Source organism: Anoplopoma fimbria, unplaced genomic scaffold (genome assembly GCF_027596085.1).
Source record: "Anoplopoma fimbria isolate UVic2021 breed Golden Eagle Sablefish unplaced genomic scaffold, Afim_UVic_2022 Un_contig_8695_pilon_pilon, whole genome shotgun sequence".
Taxonomy (NCBI): Eukaryota; Metazoa; Chordata; class Actinopteri; order Perciformes; family Anoplopomatidae; genus Anoplopoma; species Anoplopoma fimbria.
This window is the reverse complement of record NW_026553350.1, coordinates 1-15,000: the sequence shown is the minus strand read 5'-3', so window position 1 is coordinate 15,000 and position 15,000 is coordinate 1. Positions and strand designations below refer to the sequence as shown.

The window sequence follows — 15,000 nt, the reverse complement described above, 5'->3', positions numbered from 1 at the left end:
CAGCGTGCAGGTCAGTCAGACATCTGGCATTATTTTATCTATTAACTATATTCTTTACATCGATGCATCTTTAAAGTTACAACAGTGTTTTATTCATTTTTGATTAAAATAACTGCTAATAACTAAATTACTTGATGGTAATAACTAATGGTAAACAGGTTTAGTTAACACTGACTGTGATGGATTTTCTCTGGATGTTAAGTTTTATAATAATAAATATAATAATTAAAATGTTCAGTATGAACATAGTGAGCTGAGCTGTTTAAACAGCGGTGTGTTCCTTTAAAGATGGCGGCTCTCACTCTGACAGGCTCCACTCAGCGGTTTGTTGTCTCCGTCCCATCGCCGGCTCTCAGTCCGGCACAGGAAGCTGCCGACAGGAAGTGAGTTCTGGTAACCACGGTGACAGACGAGGTCACAGCTCTGCACATCATCAGCTGCCGGGCGGCACACCAGTGCACCATGGGTAACGGCGGAGTCGGGACAGAGAGGACCTGAAGAGGAGAACGACCAACCAATGAGCTATGCAGGGCGGCTGTGGCGTAGTGGAGAACAAGGTAGTTCTCCAATCAGAGGGTCGGTGGTTCGATACCCGGCTTCGGCAGTCGATGTGTCCTTGGGCAAGACACTTAACCCCAAGTTGCTCCTGAAGGCCATCGGTGTGGACTGATGATGAATGTTAGTTAGAGTCTGATGGTGGCACCTTGATGGTAGCCTGTCATCAGTGTGTGAATGGGTGAATGATATGTAACATACTACTGACTGTAAGTCGCTGTGGAGAAAAGCCTCTGCTACATGACTGTAACGTAATGTAGTGTAGTGTAAGCTATAGTTCCTCCAATGTCCACTAGAGCACAGTGACTGTTTTTACTCACGATCACATGACGGCGTCCGGCCCGTCTGTCGGGGCGTACGGGTCCCGTCCACTTCCTGCCCGTCCTCGGAGACACACCAACAGGAAGTGACGTCACACTGCAGTGGGATGAAGGAGCCGTCGGGGCGACACTGGAAGCCCCGAAGATCACACCAACTGGGACCTGAACGCACCACATACACATTTTACATGTTTACAGATGTGTGACAGTGAACACATCACTGACAGCTGAGTGTGTGTGTGTGTGTGTGTGTGTGTGTGTGTGTGTGTGTGTGTGTTAGTACATGTCAGTTGTCCTGCAGGGCTCGGTGTCGCCGTCTGTATCGTCTCTCCAGTCAAACGGTTCACACACCAGCCTGCAGCGTCACCGGTCTGCAGCACCGAGAAAGCACCGTCCTGAAACACACACACACACACACACACACACACACACACACACACACACACACACACACACACACACACACACACACACACGATTTATAGTGCACAATTCATACACAAGGCAGTTCCAAATTGGTTTATATACGTTTATACTTTAAATGGAAATGAAACAAAATTTATGATAGAAAATGTCAGCCATATTGCCATCCCCTAGTGTGTGTGTGTGTGTGTTTGTGTGTGTGTGCGCTCCTACCTCGTCACACTCTGGTCTGTAAGGTGAAGTGGTGATGATGTCAGAGCCTTTCATCCAACCAGAGAGCAGCGTGTGAGCCCGAGCCCTCTGACAGCGAGTCAGACCTGCAGGAGAACACACACACACATATATGTAATAAATATATATATATATATATATATATATATATATATATATATATATTATATATATTTATATATATTTATATACATATACAGTAGTAATAGTTTTATCAGGGATCAAACAGGCAAACAGGAGGAGATAGTAGGGATGGGTACCGTTAGGATTTTAGCGATACTAATAATTTAATCAAGTCTCTTATTGGTTCTTTTTGATTCGTTTGTGAGAAACAAAGACAATTAATGAAGAAAATAATCAACATTTCTTTCTTATTCTTCTATGTAAATAAATAGTCTTTCTTGAGCAGAAAAACAAGAAGTTCGAAATTTCTTTAATATACATTCACAGCTCCTGAACACCTGGTCGTTTATGTGAAGGTTGACGCCCAGAAACCTAGATTTTTAGGGAAATCCTTCTCATTGTCCCAACACGTCCTAGATTTTTAGGAAAATCCTTCTCATTGTGCCTGAAATCATAGAGATGATCTGTGTGTGTGGACCTGAACAGTTTTATCTGATGAACTGATCCAGGAACAGGCTGTCTGGCTGTGTGTGTGTGTGTGTGTGTGTGTGTGTGTGTGTGTGTGTGTGTGTGTGTGTGTGTGTGTGTGTGTGTGTGTGTGTGTGTGTGTGTGTGTGTGTGTGTGTTGTCTCACATCGTGGCAGGTGGAGTGAGCGGCTGGTCAGAGAGTCGGGGATGTACTCTCCGTCTTCATCAACACACCAACACTGACCTGAACAAACAGACACACAGAGCGATTAGAAGAACTGTAAGTCACATGACCAATCTGCATCTGTATGTAAGTGTGTGTGTGTGTGTGTGTGTGTGTGTGTGTGTGTGTGTGTGTGTGTGTGTGTGTGTGTGTGTGTGTGTGACCTGTGCTGTGGTAACACTGTGTGTGCATCCAGTGTCCGTCAGCGTCACACTGTGGAGTGAAAGGTTGGTATGAAGGACGCTGAGGAGGCAGGAACATCTGGACAGCTGTTAAACAACAACAACAGTGGTGAGAACTTCGAGGACTCAACAACGATGATTTAACGTGTAAATATCATAAACGTCTGTCCGTCACAGAGATTATTAGAACTAAAACTAAACATTTAACGCGTTTCATCAAACTGTGACTCACTGGAGAAAGCAGCCAATCGCAGAGCAGCTCTGGAGCGGCTCAGCAGCCTATCAGTGATCCGCAGCTCCTCCTCTGATTGGCCAATCAGGAGCTCCTCTGGGGTCAGACGCAGACCTTTGGCCAATAGGAATCCGTATCCCAGAGGGAGGTGGGAGGAGTTAGAGAGAGCGACCACGCTCCTCACTTCCTGTCTGAACGCCGTGACCTCATGGAACGCTTCAGAGCAGCGACCTGTTAGCATCAGACTCTGGTTAGTGTCGCTAACAGGTTAGCATTCAGCTCTAATGAGTGCTGTTTAACGAGCTAGCATGGTTCAGCTTTTTATTCTGACATCTACAGAATAATATATTATAATATGTTTACGAGTATGCCCATAAAAATGCTCAAACTCATTTTTAATCATTATGGTAAAATTTCTCTTTGAAAAAACAACAAAAAACTGCAGAAAATCATATATTATTTGACCACAGTGTCACCTAAATATAGAGGCTGAGAACTGTGAAATATGATATTTATTTATTTAAGATTCGATAATGTGTTGAGGATATTCTTTAATCTTTGTTTCTGACCTGCAGAGGACTGAAGCTTCTGTGTTGTTCTCTTTGGACCTGAAACACAACAGAAAAACAAACCTCTGAGACTTATCGTAGTTATCTGGTCTCATGTTCCTCAGAGGATGAACCCTTTAGACTCCTCCGCTCGTCTTCTGAGGAGACTGATCAGTTGTTTTGGCTGTAACAAACACAGTCTGAGGCATTTCTAACATTCATTTTGAACTTGGTGAAGACACTTGTAAACGACACGGTAGTAGAAAATGTAAACCGTACTTTAGGGGGTTTATTTTTACTTCTTTGCTTAAGATTTCATAATATATATATTTTTTTTTTTACTTTTTACAAAATGAACCAAAACTCTGAGGAAGAACTTAAGTAGATCATAATGAGAATAAATAATAAACAATATTTAAATCATACGCTCTAAAAGAAAAAGAAATCTGGTTTCAATTTAAATCAATCCCTTTTACTGAGCTTCCTTATGAGATATTCAGGTTCTTCTGTTATTATATATGTTTAAATGTTTGAGCTACATGGTGTGGTTGAAATGTGCTGTATAAATAAAGATTATTAATATTATTATCTCCATTAAATTATTTTACCTTAAACCAAAATATGCCGTAGAAGCTTTTTTAAATGTATTTTAACCCTAAATATGAAAAGGTAAAAAATGTTATAATGAAATTGTGCAAACTTCCTGAAGCTTAAATTACCGTCAACTACATCCGTAAACTCCCCAACCCTCTGTGACCCTCGTCTGACCCCTAAGGTTGGGAACCACAGATCCAAATAAAATGTGTTCCCTGCAGCGTTTCTTTGTTTCCTTGACTTCATCAGATTATGACAGTGAGCTCATCCTCAGTGTGACGTCTTACAGCTGACGGCGCCGCCCGTTGACCCGGAGGTCATCGTCTTCCCCTCCGCGTCCACACAGAAGCAGCGTGAGCCGACGCACTGCAGCGGCAGGAAGTCCCCGTCCTCCGAGCACGCCGGGACGTGGATCTCAGCGCCGGCCGCCATGTTTCCTTTCACCTTCAGAGCCATCGCTCCATCTCTCTCGCAGCGGGACGGACATCGGGGTCGACCACCGGCGGTACGCGACCCCGTGACCTCCTGGCCCTGAGTGTCCACACACCAGCAGTCTGCACCACGACACTGGACCTCCTGGAAACCACCGCTGGAGGAGCAGCTGGGGACGAAGATGGAAGCCTCGTCCTCGTCCTCGGAGCAGGAACCCAGCAGAGGAAGCAGAACCTGAAGAATTCAACCAAGTTCAGTTTCAGCCCCGCTGAGAAGCAGCTACTAGAAGTTTCCTGTTTTGGTTTGTTGATATAGAATGTTTGTGATAAACTGAAGGATGAAGTGAAAACCCTTCTACCTCTTCAGCTAAATAAACTCTTTAAAAAGCCTCTTGATCAGCTGAAAAAAAGAGTGTTTTTCTTTTTAGAGATACGGTTCCCACAGGACAGCGACGCTACAAACATATGATCATAATAATAATGATTATAATAATAATAATTACTTTTTAGTTTACAAAGTGCTTTGACAGACAAAGCAAGGCCAAATTTATACCCTGAAAAAAACAATAAAACAATCGATACAATAAGAACAAAAACGGACCAAAATATAAATACAATGATTTAATAAAATAAATGATATTAATGAATAAAATATATAATAAACAATAAATAATGAAATAAATAAAATAAATAAAATAAATAAAATAAATAAAATAAATAAAATAAATAAAATAAATAAAATAAATAAAATAAATAAAAAAACAAAAAGACAATGATGATGATTTATAGAATATGAAACATTGCCGTAGAAAGCAGGAATATCAATCCATTAAAAACTAGATAACCGATCAATCAATACTTTGATCCATGTGGATGTGTGGTGTCTGACCTGTTGCAGTGAGGAAGAGTGTGAGCTGCTGCTGCTCCTCAGTGTTTGTTGGAGGGCAGAGAGGAAGGCCGGGTCCTCCAGAGCTCTGCTGACAGACTGGACCAGGTCCCGGTTCTTCTGGAGGCTGATGGAGACGCTCTGAGAGGCGAGCCGGTCCGGACCGAGGATCCTCGAGCTCCCAGCGCTCCGCTGAAGTTAAAGGAGGCGGCGTTCTTCAGGAACTTCCCTCCGAACAGGTTCTCCTGGAGGCGACGGGGGGAGGAGCGAACCAGAGCCTGCAGAGCTCCGCCCACCGAGGGGAAGAGACCGTCGAGGACCTGGACCAGGAGAGACAGGATGGAGGCCGGGTCCGCCTCCACCGGCAAGAGCTCCCTGAGAGGCCGGAGGAGGGAGAGACAGGAGGCCGGGGATCTGATGGAGGAGGTCAGGAAAGGAGGATCAACGGGACCAGAGAAGAGCCGGGAGAGAGCCAGACGGCGCTGAGAGAGACAGCCAGAGAGACCTGAACCTGGAGGAGGAGGAGGAGGAGGAGGAGGAGGAGGAGGATCAATGACACAGTTTAACGTTAACCATCACAGTGTAAATAAAGTTTTACTGACGATCGTTATCCTCCAATATTCAGTAAAATACGAGATCAGGACTTCACTTTAGTCTCTGATGAACAACCAGTCTGTGTTTAAACCAGCAGGAGGAGAGCTAGTAACGTTAGCAGATCTGTATCTGACAATATGGATCATCAATGATCAATAATTAGTATCAGCGGCAAAAAAACATAATCAGGGATCTAAAAGTTATATTTGCTCCTTTTTTTCTTTTGATAGTTTTATGATCCGCTGCACCAGGATACTGGTCCAGGATACTGGGATACTCACTGCAGACCAGGGAGTCTCCCAGCTGCCGTGTCCCAGTAATCTCCCTCCCCGTGGGGTCCGCGCACCAGCACTGCCCCCCCTGCTGACACTGTCTGGAGGTGAAGGATCCTCCGGTCTCACAGGACGGGACTCGAACACTCGACGTCTCTACAGCCGCCCGTCGCTCCTCCTCACAGGCAGAGGGACCTGAGGGAGAGAAGCTCTGTTTGAACTCTGTTTAAACCAGACTGGTCCAGATGTTTCCTCTGAAGGACAGTTTAAACCAGTGTTTACTGGTCCAGATGTTTCCTCTGAAGGACAGTTTAAACCAGCGTTTACTGGTCCAGATGTTTCCTCTGAAGTTTCTTGAAGTTGGACATTTATAAATCAAAAGGGCAGTTTAAACCAGTTTGATCCAGTTCACATCTATTACAACTACTTTAATTTGTTGTCTACTGGTATAAACTGGTTTAACTCAAACTGGTTTAAAAGGAGTTCAAAGGAGTTCAAACCAGTTTGACTTTAGAACAATAAACCTGTGTGGACTCAGCAACACCTTAAACCAGTTACATTCAGTTTACACCAGTTTACATCTGAGGTGTCACTGGGACCAGATGTTGAACCAGTTGTTATGACTGTAGTTTACATCTGAAGTGTCCGGTGAGGGCGAGGCGAACTCCCAGCATCCTCCTCTGCAGGACTCTGTAGATGTTGGTCTGAGAGAAGGAGCGACCGGACCGGAGACCGGAGAACGCTGAGTCGTACACCTCAGACAGGAGGAGCTCCACACCTGGACGGGACGTTCACACCTTCATCATCATCATCTTCATCATCATCATCATCATCATCATCATCATCATCATCATCATCATCATCATCATCATCATCAGTGTGTGTGTGTGTGTACCTGTGTCTTCCAGCTCTCTACCTCTGCTGTCTGAACAGAAGCAGAACGAGGAAACCGTCGGGAAAAACTTCCTGAAACTACCGAACGTCTCAAAGGCTTCTGGGAACCTGAAACACACATATACACACACACACACACACACACACACACACACACACACACACACACACACACACACACACACACACACACACACACACACACACACACACTGTATTACACACACTGAAATACATGAGATAAACTGACAGACAGTTGAGTTACCTGTTGAAGGTGTGCAGACAGACAGACAGGTAGACAGACAGACAGACAGGCAGACAGGCAGACAGACAGACAGACAGACAGACAGGCAGACAGACAGACAGACAGACAGACAGACAGACAGACAGACAGACAGACAGGCAGACAGACAGACAGACAGACAGACAGGCAGGCAGACAGACAGACAGACAGACAGACAGGCAGGCAGACAGAGAGACAGAGAGACAGACAGACAGACAGACAGACAGGCAGACAGACAGACAGGCAGGCAGACAGACAGACAGACAGACAGACAGACAGACAGACAGAGAGACAGGCAGACAGACAGGCAGGCAGACAGGCAGACAGACAGGCAGACAGACAGACAGACAGACAGACAGGCACAGACAGACAGGCAGGCAGACAGACAGACAGACAGACAGACAGGCAGGCAGACAGAGAGACAGAGAGACAGACAGACAGACAGGCAGACAGACAGACAGACAGACAGACAGGCAGACAGACAGAGAGACAGACAGACAGACAGACAGGCAGACAGGCAGACAGACAGACAGGCAGACAGACAGACAGGACAGACAGACAGACACAGGCAGACAGACAGACAGACAGACAGGCAGACAGACAGACAGGTTACCTGTTGAAGGTGGTCAGCAGGTCCAGCTCTGCTCTGTCGGTCGTGTTGATGAGTTTACACTGAACGGGCAGGAAGCTGCCGTCTTCGGCGCACTGAGGAGGAGAGTGAGACCTGAAGCCGTGCAGGAGACGCCTCGACCTCACCTCACAGCTGCCGGGACCTGCAGGTCAAAGGTCAACAGGTACTCAGACACATTTCAATACAAACCCTCAAATACTGTTCAGTTCACTCAGTATCAGGAGTACGAGTAGTGTCAGTGGTGTAGTTTCAGTAGTAATAGTAACTGTAGATATATATACTGTATATATACAGTATATATATATATATATATATATATATATATATATATATATATATATAGCATCATCAGTAGTATTTTCAGTCATAGTAGTAACTGTCAGTAGTAATAGTAACTGTAGATATATATATATATATATATATATATATATATATATATATATATATATAGCATCATCAGTAGTATTTGTACGGACAGCGTTGAGGTGTCCCGGGCTGTCTGGTCCCGTAGAGCTCCATGCCGTCCTCATCCACACACCAACACTGCCCCCTACTGGAGTCACACTGAACTGACTCAAAGAGGCCTGAAGGAGAACAACGCAGGACCGACTGCTGCTGGCAGGGAGACGCACCTGTAGAGAGACAGACAGGTAGACAGAGAGAGAGACAGGTAGACAGAGAGAGAGACAGGTAGACAGAGAGAGACAGGTAGACAGAGAGAGACAGGTAGACAGAGACAGAGAGAGACAGGTGGACAGAGAGAGAGACAGGTACAGACAGACAGGTAGAGAGACAGGTGGACAGGTAGAAAGAGACAGACAGGTGAAAGAGACAGACAAGTAAAGATTAATAAAAAGTAGAGAGAGACACGGAAACAGAGACAGACAGGGAGAGAGAGAGACAGATGGATAAAAGACAGACAGGTAGAGAGAGAGACAATATTTTACTTTTTACTTCAGGTAAAAACATTTGATGGTTCATCCGTCATGTGACCCGTAACGACCATCAAACATGATAAAGAGTTTCTCACAGTGAGGAGCAGAGCTGTTGGTTCGAGTCCCGACGACCTCCTGACCTTCAGCGTCAACGCACCAACACTCGTGACCCCGCCCACTGCACTGCACAGGCCTGCACACACACACACACACACACACACACACACACACACACACACACACACACACACACACACACACACACACACACACACACACACACACACACACACTCTGTTTAATTGTCTCCTGAGTGTCTTTTTATTTATCACAGAAATAAAGGCTGCAGATATTTACCTGAACCTGCCATCGTGCGCGCAGTGAGGGATGTCACCTTGTTGCTTAGCAACCGCCACGCCCCTTAGCAACTCACATTGGCTCAGCGTCTCTGACTCCAGCTGGTACTCTGGACGACGACAGGAGAAGAGACAGAGACAAGAAATAATTACAAATATATGACATTAACCTCTTGATTATTACAAGGACCAAGAAGTCCTACCCTGAGTCTTCCTCGTAGCACTGATCGTATTCATATTAGTTTGTTTCACTTATTGTATTCATATTAGCACTATTGTATCTTTTGCTCTGGTTTCTGCTTTTAGATGCTTGTTTAAGAAAGGAGATGCACTGATGACTTCTGGTGACTAGTAGTTCTCTTGAATACCTATGTTGAATACACTTCCTGTAAGTCGCTTTGGATAAAAGCGTCTGCTAAATGACTGTAATGTAATGTAATGTAATGTAATGTAATGTAATGTAATGACCATCTGTATCCGTTTCATTCTGCCTTCGACCAATCAGATGACAGTAACACCTATCCTACGGTTAATAAAACTTAACTCGTAGGGGAACAAATAAATGTGTATAATGATTGCCTACACGAGGACATCCTGTTCCACCTATCAGGATTCATTCGCTCACACTCCAATACTGTCAATCCAAACCTGTCCCTTCAAACAATGAACCAATCAGAGAACAGTTCCAGCTTGTCCTGAGACAAAAACTGGTGTACTCTGGTGATTTCTATGTTGGACTGTAAATGAATAAAACACGTCTTTCTGCATAAATGACTCCCCGCTTCATGTCCTGCTCGACCCAACCACCTCAGAAACGTATCGTCCTCTAATCGTTCGTAATTAAAACTCAAATCTCCACATCTAGGCTCATTCTTAGCTTGTTAGTTAGCTAGCCAACGAGACTGACGCTAACAAACCGACGTCTGTGGCTAGCTAATGTAATGTAATGTAATGTACAAAGTCAAACAAATAGAAGCTACTGGACGTTCTACTGCAGGCTACAGTGCGTGACAATGTTCCCAGCAGCCTTGAACGCACCATCTGCAAATGAAAGACAATCTATAACCTTCATTTCCTTAAATGAATAATAAACCATTTAATACATTTTAATCTGACTTTTTAATAAACAATACCTGGGCTTTGGGTATCGATCACAAATTTGTCAAAACTTAAACATGAATTAAGATTCCATTATAAAATATATAAAAATAGAACTGAACTGAATAGATGCCCGGATGTGACTGATATCTAATATATATATATATATATATATATATATATATATATATATCATATCAATATGTGTGCATATCTGCCTACTTTATAAGGACGGCTGCTGTGTTTCCTCCTGCTGCAACAGAGAAAAACAACTACCAGAAACAGAGACGTGTGATGGAGAGGAAGCTCAGGCGTCATGTCACACATCCTGTGTTCTCACGCCTGTTTATACGTAAATACTTTGACATGAACACCTGATGGAAGTTACTGCTACTACTCAATGACATCAACGCTGAACAAATAAAGACACAGAACTATTATGTACTCAGGCAGGCAATAAACTCTACTGCACTCCAGTGTCATCAACATGTCAGCCAATCAGGACTCAGATACCATTTAAGGTATTAAATGTGTCTTATGAGTTATACAGCCGGACTGAGGTCATGAATGAGATACAGTAGAATGTTTAGGTTAGATGTCAATGAAGAAGATGCATCAGTAATAGGGAAAAAGTATAAAAACTACATCTATGGATAATAAAAAAAGACTCAGCACACAAATCAATAAGATAAAGAAGCTGTTTCATGTCGAGTAGATCTCGGTTTTTAATAATAATCTGTTTTTTTATTTACTCAACCTCACATGAACAGTCCTGCTGCACCTAATTAAGATTAATCAGCCCCAATAAATGCACTATTTCCTCCTGTCTGTTAAAACTACAGTGACCAGCTGTCTGAGTCCAAATGGTGCCTTTTTCTGGCGTTTCTCTTAAAGTCTCACCGCTCTAACCAGCGTTGTATTATATACTCACATCGCTTCTTTTTCCTTTTTGTCTATTTGGCGACTGTCTGTTTTATACATTTAGTTTTTCCACCATGAGCACCAAACAGAGGACGTCTGCTTCATACTTCGTATAGATCTGACAGCCGTAACGTTAGAGGAAAAGAAAGACAAGGTGTACGGTGATAAAAGCTCATGATACTGTCTCTCTGACACATAAAGTTCAGGACAGAAGGACACCAACAAAACAAGCTTCTTTCTCCATTTTCTACAGTGACGTCACCAGAGCTTTTCTAAAAAGGTTCAAGGGAGAGCACACCTTTTTTCAATCTTTCCTCATGTGGAACATTTGAAAAAAAGACACTGGGAGTCAAGACAGTGTCGAGGGACGAGCTGACATGTTGGTTTGAGTCTAAACATGAGAATTGCTTTGATTTAAAGAAATATCGGGGATAGACTTAGACTTTTAACTCAAGATAAAACACACGGCTGTGATATTAACAGTGGGGGACAGACAGACAGGTAGACAGTCACAGGTCCAGGTGTGCTTACCTGAAGCTTTGCCCTGCAGCAGCCCGAGGCAGCAGACCAGGATGAAGGTGATGTGGAGCAGCCGAGCCATCGTCTCCTTGGTGACGGACTGAGCATCTGCTGCGTCTTTATAAACCCACAGACCTGCTGAGTCACCGTGAGAAGGACCGACACACCGGCCTCCTCGTCTGTCCGTCTCGGCGGAACCAGGGTCCTCGACCGCCACTCAGGAGGGCGACCGGCGGGCCGTGAAGCCCTCTGATTGGACGAGAGGATCTCTGAAACACAGGGTGAAAGGCAGTCGGTGTTCAGTGTGACGTATGAAGACACTGAAGAGGTCTCACATGAGGACAAGCTGTCCACACTGAAGGTCTCACATGAGGACAAGCTGTCCACACTGAAGGTCTCACATGAGGACAAGCTGTCCACACTGAAGGTCTCACATGAGGACAAGCTGTCCACACTGAAGGTCTCACATGAGGACAAGCTGTCCACACTGAAGAGGTCTCACATGAGGACAAGCTGTCCACACTGAAGAGGTCTCATGAGGACAAGCTGTCCACACTGAAGGACAAGCAAGCTGTCCACACTGAAGGTCTCACATGAGGACAAGCTGTCCACACTGAAGGTCTCACATGAGGACAAGCTGTCCACACTGAAGGTAAAGGTAAATAAAGAAACATTTTTCCACTCATATCACACAATTGTTTATATTTTGGTTTTCAGAGAAGAATCACACACACACACACACACACACACACACACACACACACACACACACACACACACACACACACACACACACAACCCTGCATTGCTATACTTGTGAGGCCCCTTGTTGACATAATGCATTCCCTAGACCCTGACCTTCTAACCACCCTCGGTCCTGCACCTGATCCCTATGACTCCCTATGTGTATGTGTAAACTATAGACTGTCTATGGTACAAACAATGAAAACAACGCTGCCGTATTTACGCCTAGATGATGTTATTTTGAGTGTTGAAGGAGCAGCTACAATGTTAGCATAGCCTAGCAACAATCAATCTGAACTGCATTCAGAAAACAAGCATTTAACATTTTTTTATCTTGTCGTCTTATGGACAGACAAGACAAAGCATGAAGTCAGACTTTTTACAAATCAATATTATTATGTAGTTATTTCAGCATCCTCATATCTGTTTATCGCACTGAAGTAACAGCTAAATCTTTTCATTTTGGGTTCATACAGCCGTAGTAAACGAGCCGACGTGTGGCTTGCTAGAAACAGTGAATACATCTCGGTGAAATTCACTGATCGCCACCGGATATTGTTATGAACCCAGACAAGAGGGCGTTTGGTATTTGGGTGTTCAACAAAAAAAACACATATTGCAATAGGCCTGGAGGTCACTGGCAGGAGCAGAAGGTTGTTTGAGGCTGAATAAACAAAACCTACAGTAGGTTCATACAACAAAACCAACAGTTAGGTTCATACAACAAAACCTACAGTAGGTTCATACAACAAAACCAACAGTAGGTTCATACAACAAAACCAACAGTTAGGTTCATACAACAAAACCAACAGTTAGGTTTAGGCAATAAAACCAACAGTTAGGTTTAGACAACAAAACCAACAGTTAGGTTTAGACAACAGAACCAACAGTTAGGTTTAGTCAACAAAACCAACAGTTAGGTTTAGACAACAGAACCAACAGTTAGGTTTAGTCAACTAAACCAACAGTTAGGTTTAGACAACAGAACCAACAGTTAGGTTTAGTCAACAAAACCAACAGTTAGGTTTAGACAACTAAACCAACAGTTAGGTTTAGGCAACAAAACCAACAGTTAGGTTTAGACAACTAAACCAACAGTTAGGTTTAGGCAACAAAACCAACAGTTAGGTTTAGGCAACAACACCAACAGTTAGGTTTAGGCAACAAAACCAACAGTTAGGTTTAGACAACTAAACCAACAGTTAGGTTTAGACAACAAAACCAACAGTTAGGTTTAGACAACAAAACCAACAGTTAGGTTTAGACAACTAAACCAACAGTTAGGTTTAGACAATAAAACCAACAGTTAGGTTTAGACAATAAAACCAACAGTTAGGTTTAGGCAACAAAACCGTTTATGGTTTCAAACTTTGAAATTCTATTAAAAAATATATATATTTTCTAGTATTATTTCAAAATCTTACATCAATAACAATTCATTTACAGTTTTTCATTATTATTATTATGAGGCAAAGACCCACTCCATTGCAAAAAATGCAAATACTTTCAATTTAGGAACATCATTACAATTTCAAGCTAAAAGGAACCGTGTGTACAAAATGTTTGTCTGATTTTATAATACATTCATTGATAAATAATGATAATTTTGAAGAAAATTGAAAAAAATATCTTCCCCCAGTTAGATACTCTGATCGTGCTTCACACTCTACATCTTCGGGTTGAACCTGCAGGTCTCTGGTTCTGGTTGAAACACAAAAGTTGTCCAACTGTGATTGAAGCAAAAATACATCCTGTTTTTCTCAGAAAAACCCAGAGGAAACCTCGGTGTGCCTTCATTGGAGGTAAATGTATTCAGGGAAGTTTGTTTTAAAAGCAGACAGAGACACAGAAGACGTGTCATCAAACAGGGACGACTGAGCCATGACGATGCAGGATGACCGGAGGACGAAGCTCAGAGGATTCAAGTTTAAAACTTTTATCATATCCTACAAGTCCTTCCAAAATAACTCAACAGAAATATGTCAACAGCTGAATATGGAGTCGGTGACGTTCTCAAGCATATTGTAGCATATTTTAAACTACCTTGAAAATAAAATATTAAACCACCTCCTTACGGAGGAAAATAACAAAATAAATTAAATAATTTGGTAACAAATTATTCAGTCTCAATATCTCAGGTGTAGGTACCAAGTTAATTGATCTATAGTTCCCACTTTGAAATAATATGACAGACAACGACTTGGCGATAAATGGGTAATTTATTTCTAATACGATTAAATGAATTGATAACAAGATTAATAATTAGACAAGAATATAAATGATGAATGAATTAGTTTCAAATAACACAGGCAAATTATTTCAGATAGTGAAGGGAAGATTGTGATTTCCTTCATAATCCTAACCGATAAATCTAAATTATAATCATTCAGAATCGCCACCTTATCGTGGTGGAGGGGTCTGTGTGCCCCAGTGATCCTGAGAGCTGTGTTGTCGGGGGCAATAGCTCCTGGTAGGGTCTCCCAAGGCAAAGTGGTCTCGGGGAGGGGTCAGACTAAGAGCGATTCACCAAACCTCAA

At 43.0% G+C, this 15,000-nt stretch overlaps 1 protein-coding gene across 1 annotated transcript in view; it reads right to left on the bottom strand.

Annotated features, from left to right (window-relative positions):
* LOC129116483 (thyroglobulin-like) overlaps positions 1–11,801 on the bottom strand; it is a 26,133-nt gene extending 14,332 nt beyond the window's left edge. The window contains 19 exon segments of the mRNA XM_054627355.1: positions 303–494; positions 876–1,037; positions 1,159–1,270; positions 1,512–1,615; positions 2,287–2,364; positions 2,508–2,612; positions 2,758–2,988; positions 3,327–3,365; positions 4,187–4,565; positions 5,220–5,386; positions 5,389–5,727; positions 6,092–6,277; positions 6,717–6,860; positions 6,978–7,084; positions 7,873–8,032; positions 8,367–8,522; positions 8,921–9,018; positions 9,183–9,291; positions 11,732–11,801. Coding sequence (XP_054483330.1) covers positions 303–494; positions 876–1,037; positions 1,159–1,270; positions 1,512–1,615; positions 2,287–2,364; positions 2,508–2,612; positions 2,758–2,988; positions 3,327–3,365; positions 4,187–4,565; positions 5,220–5,386; positions 5,389–5,727; positions 6,092–6,277; positions 6,717–6,860; positions 6,978–7,084; positions 7,873–8,032; positions 8,367–8,522; positions 8,921–9,018; positions 9,183–9,291; positions 11,732–11,801 — 2,938 coding nt within the window.
* Between the last annotated feature and the right edge of the window lie 3,199 nt (positions 11,802–15,000).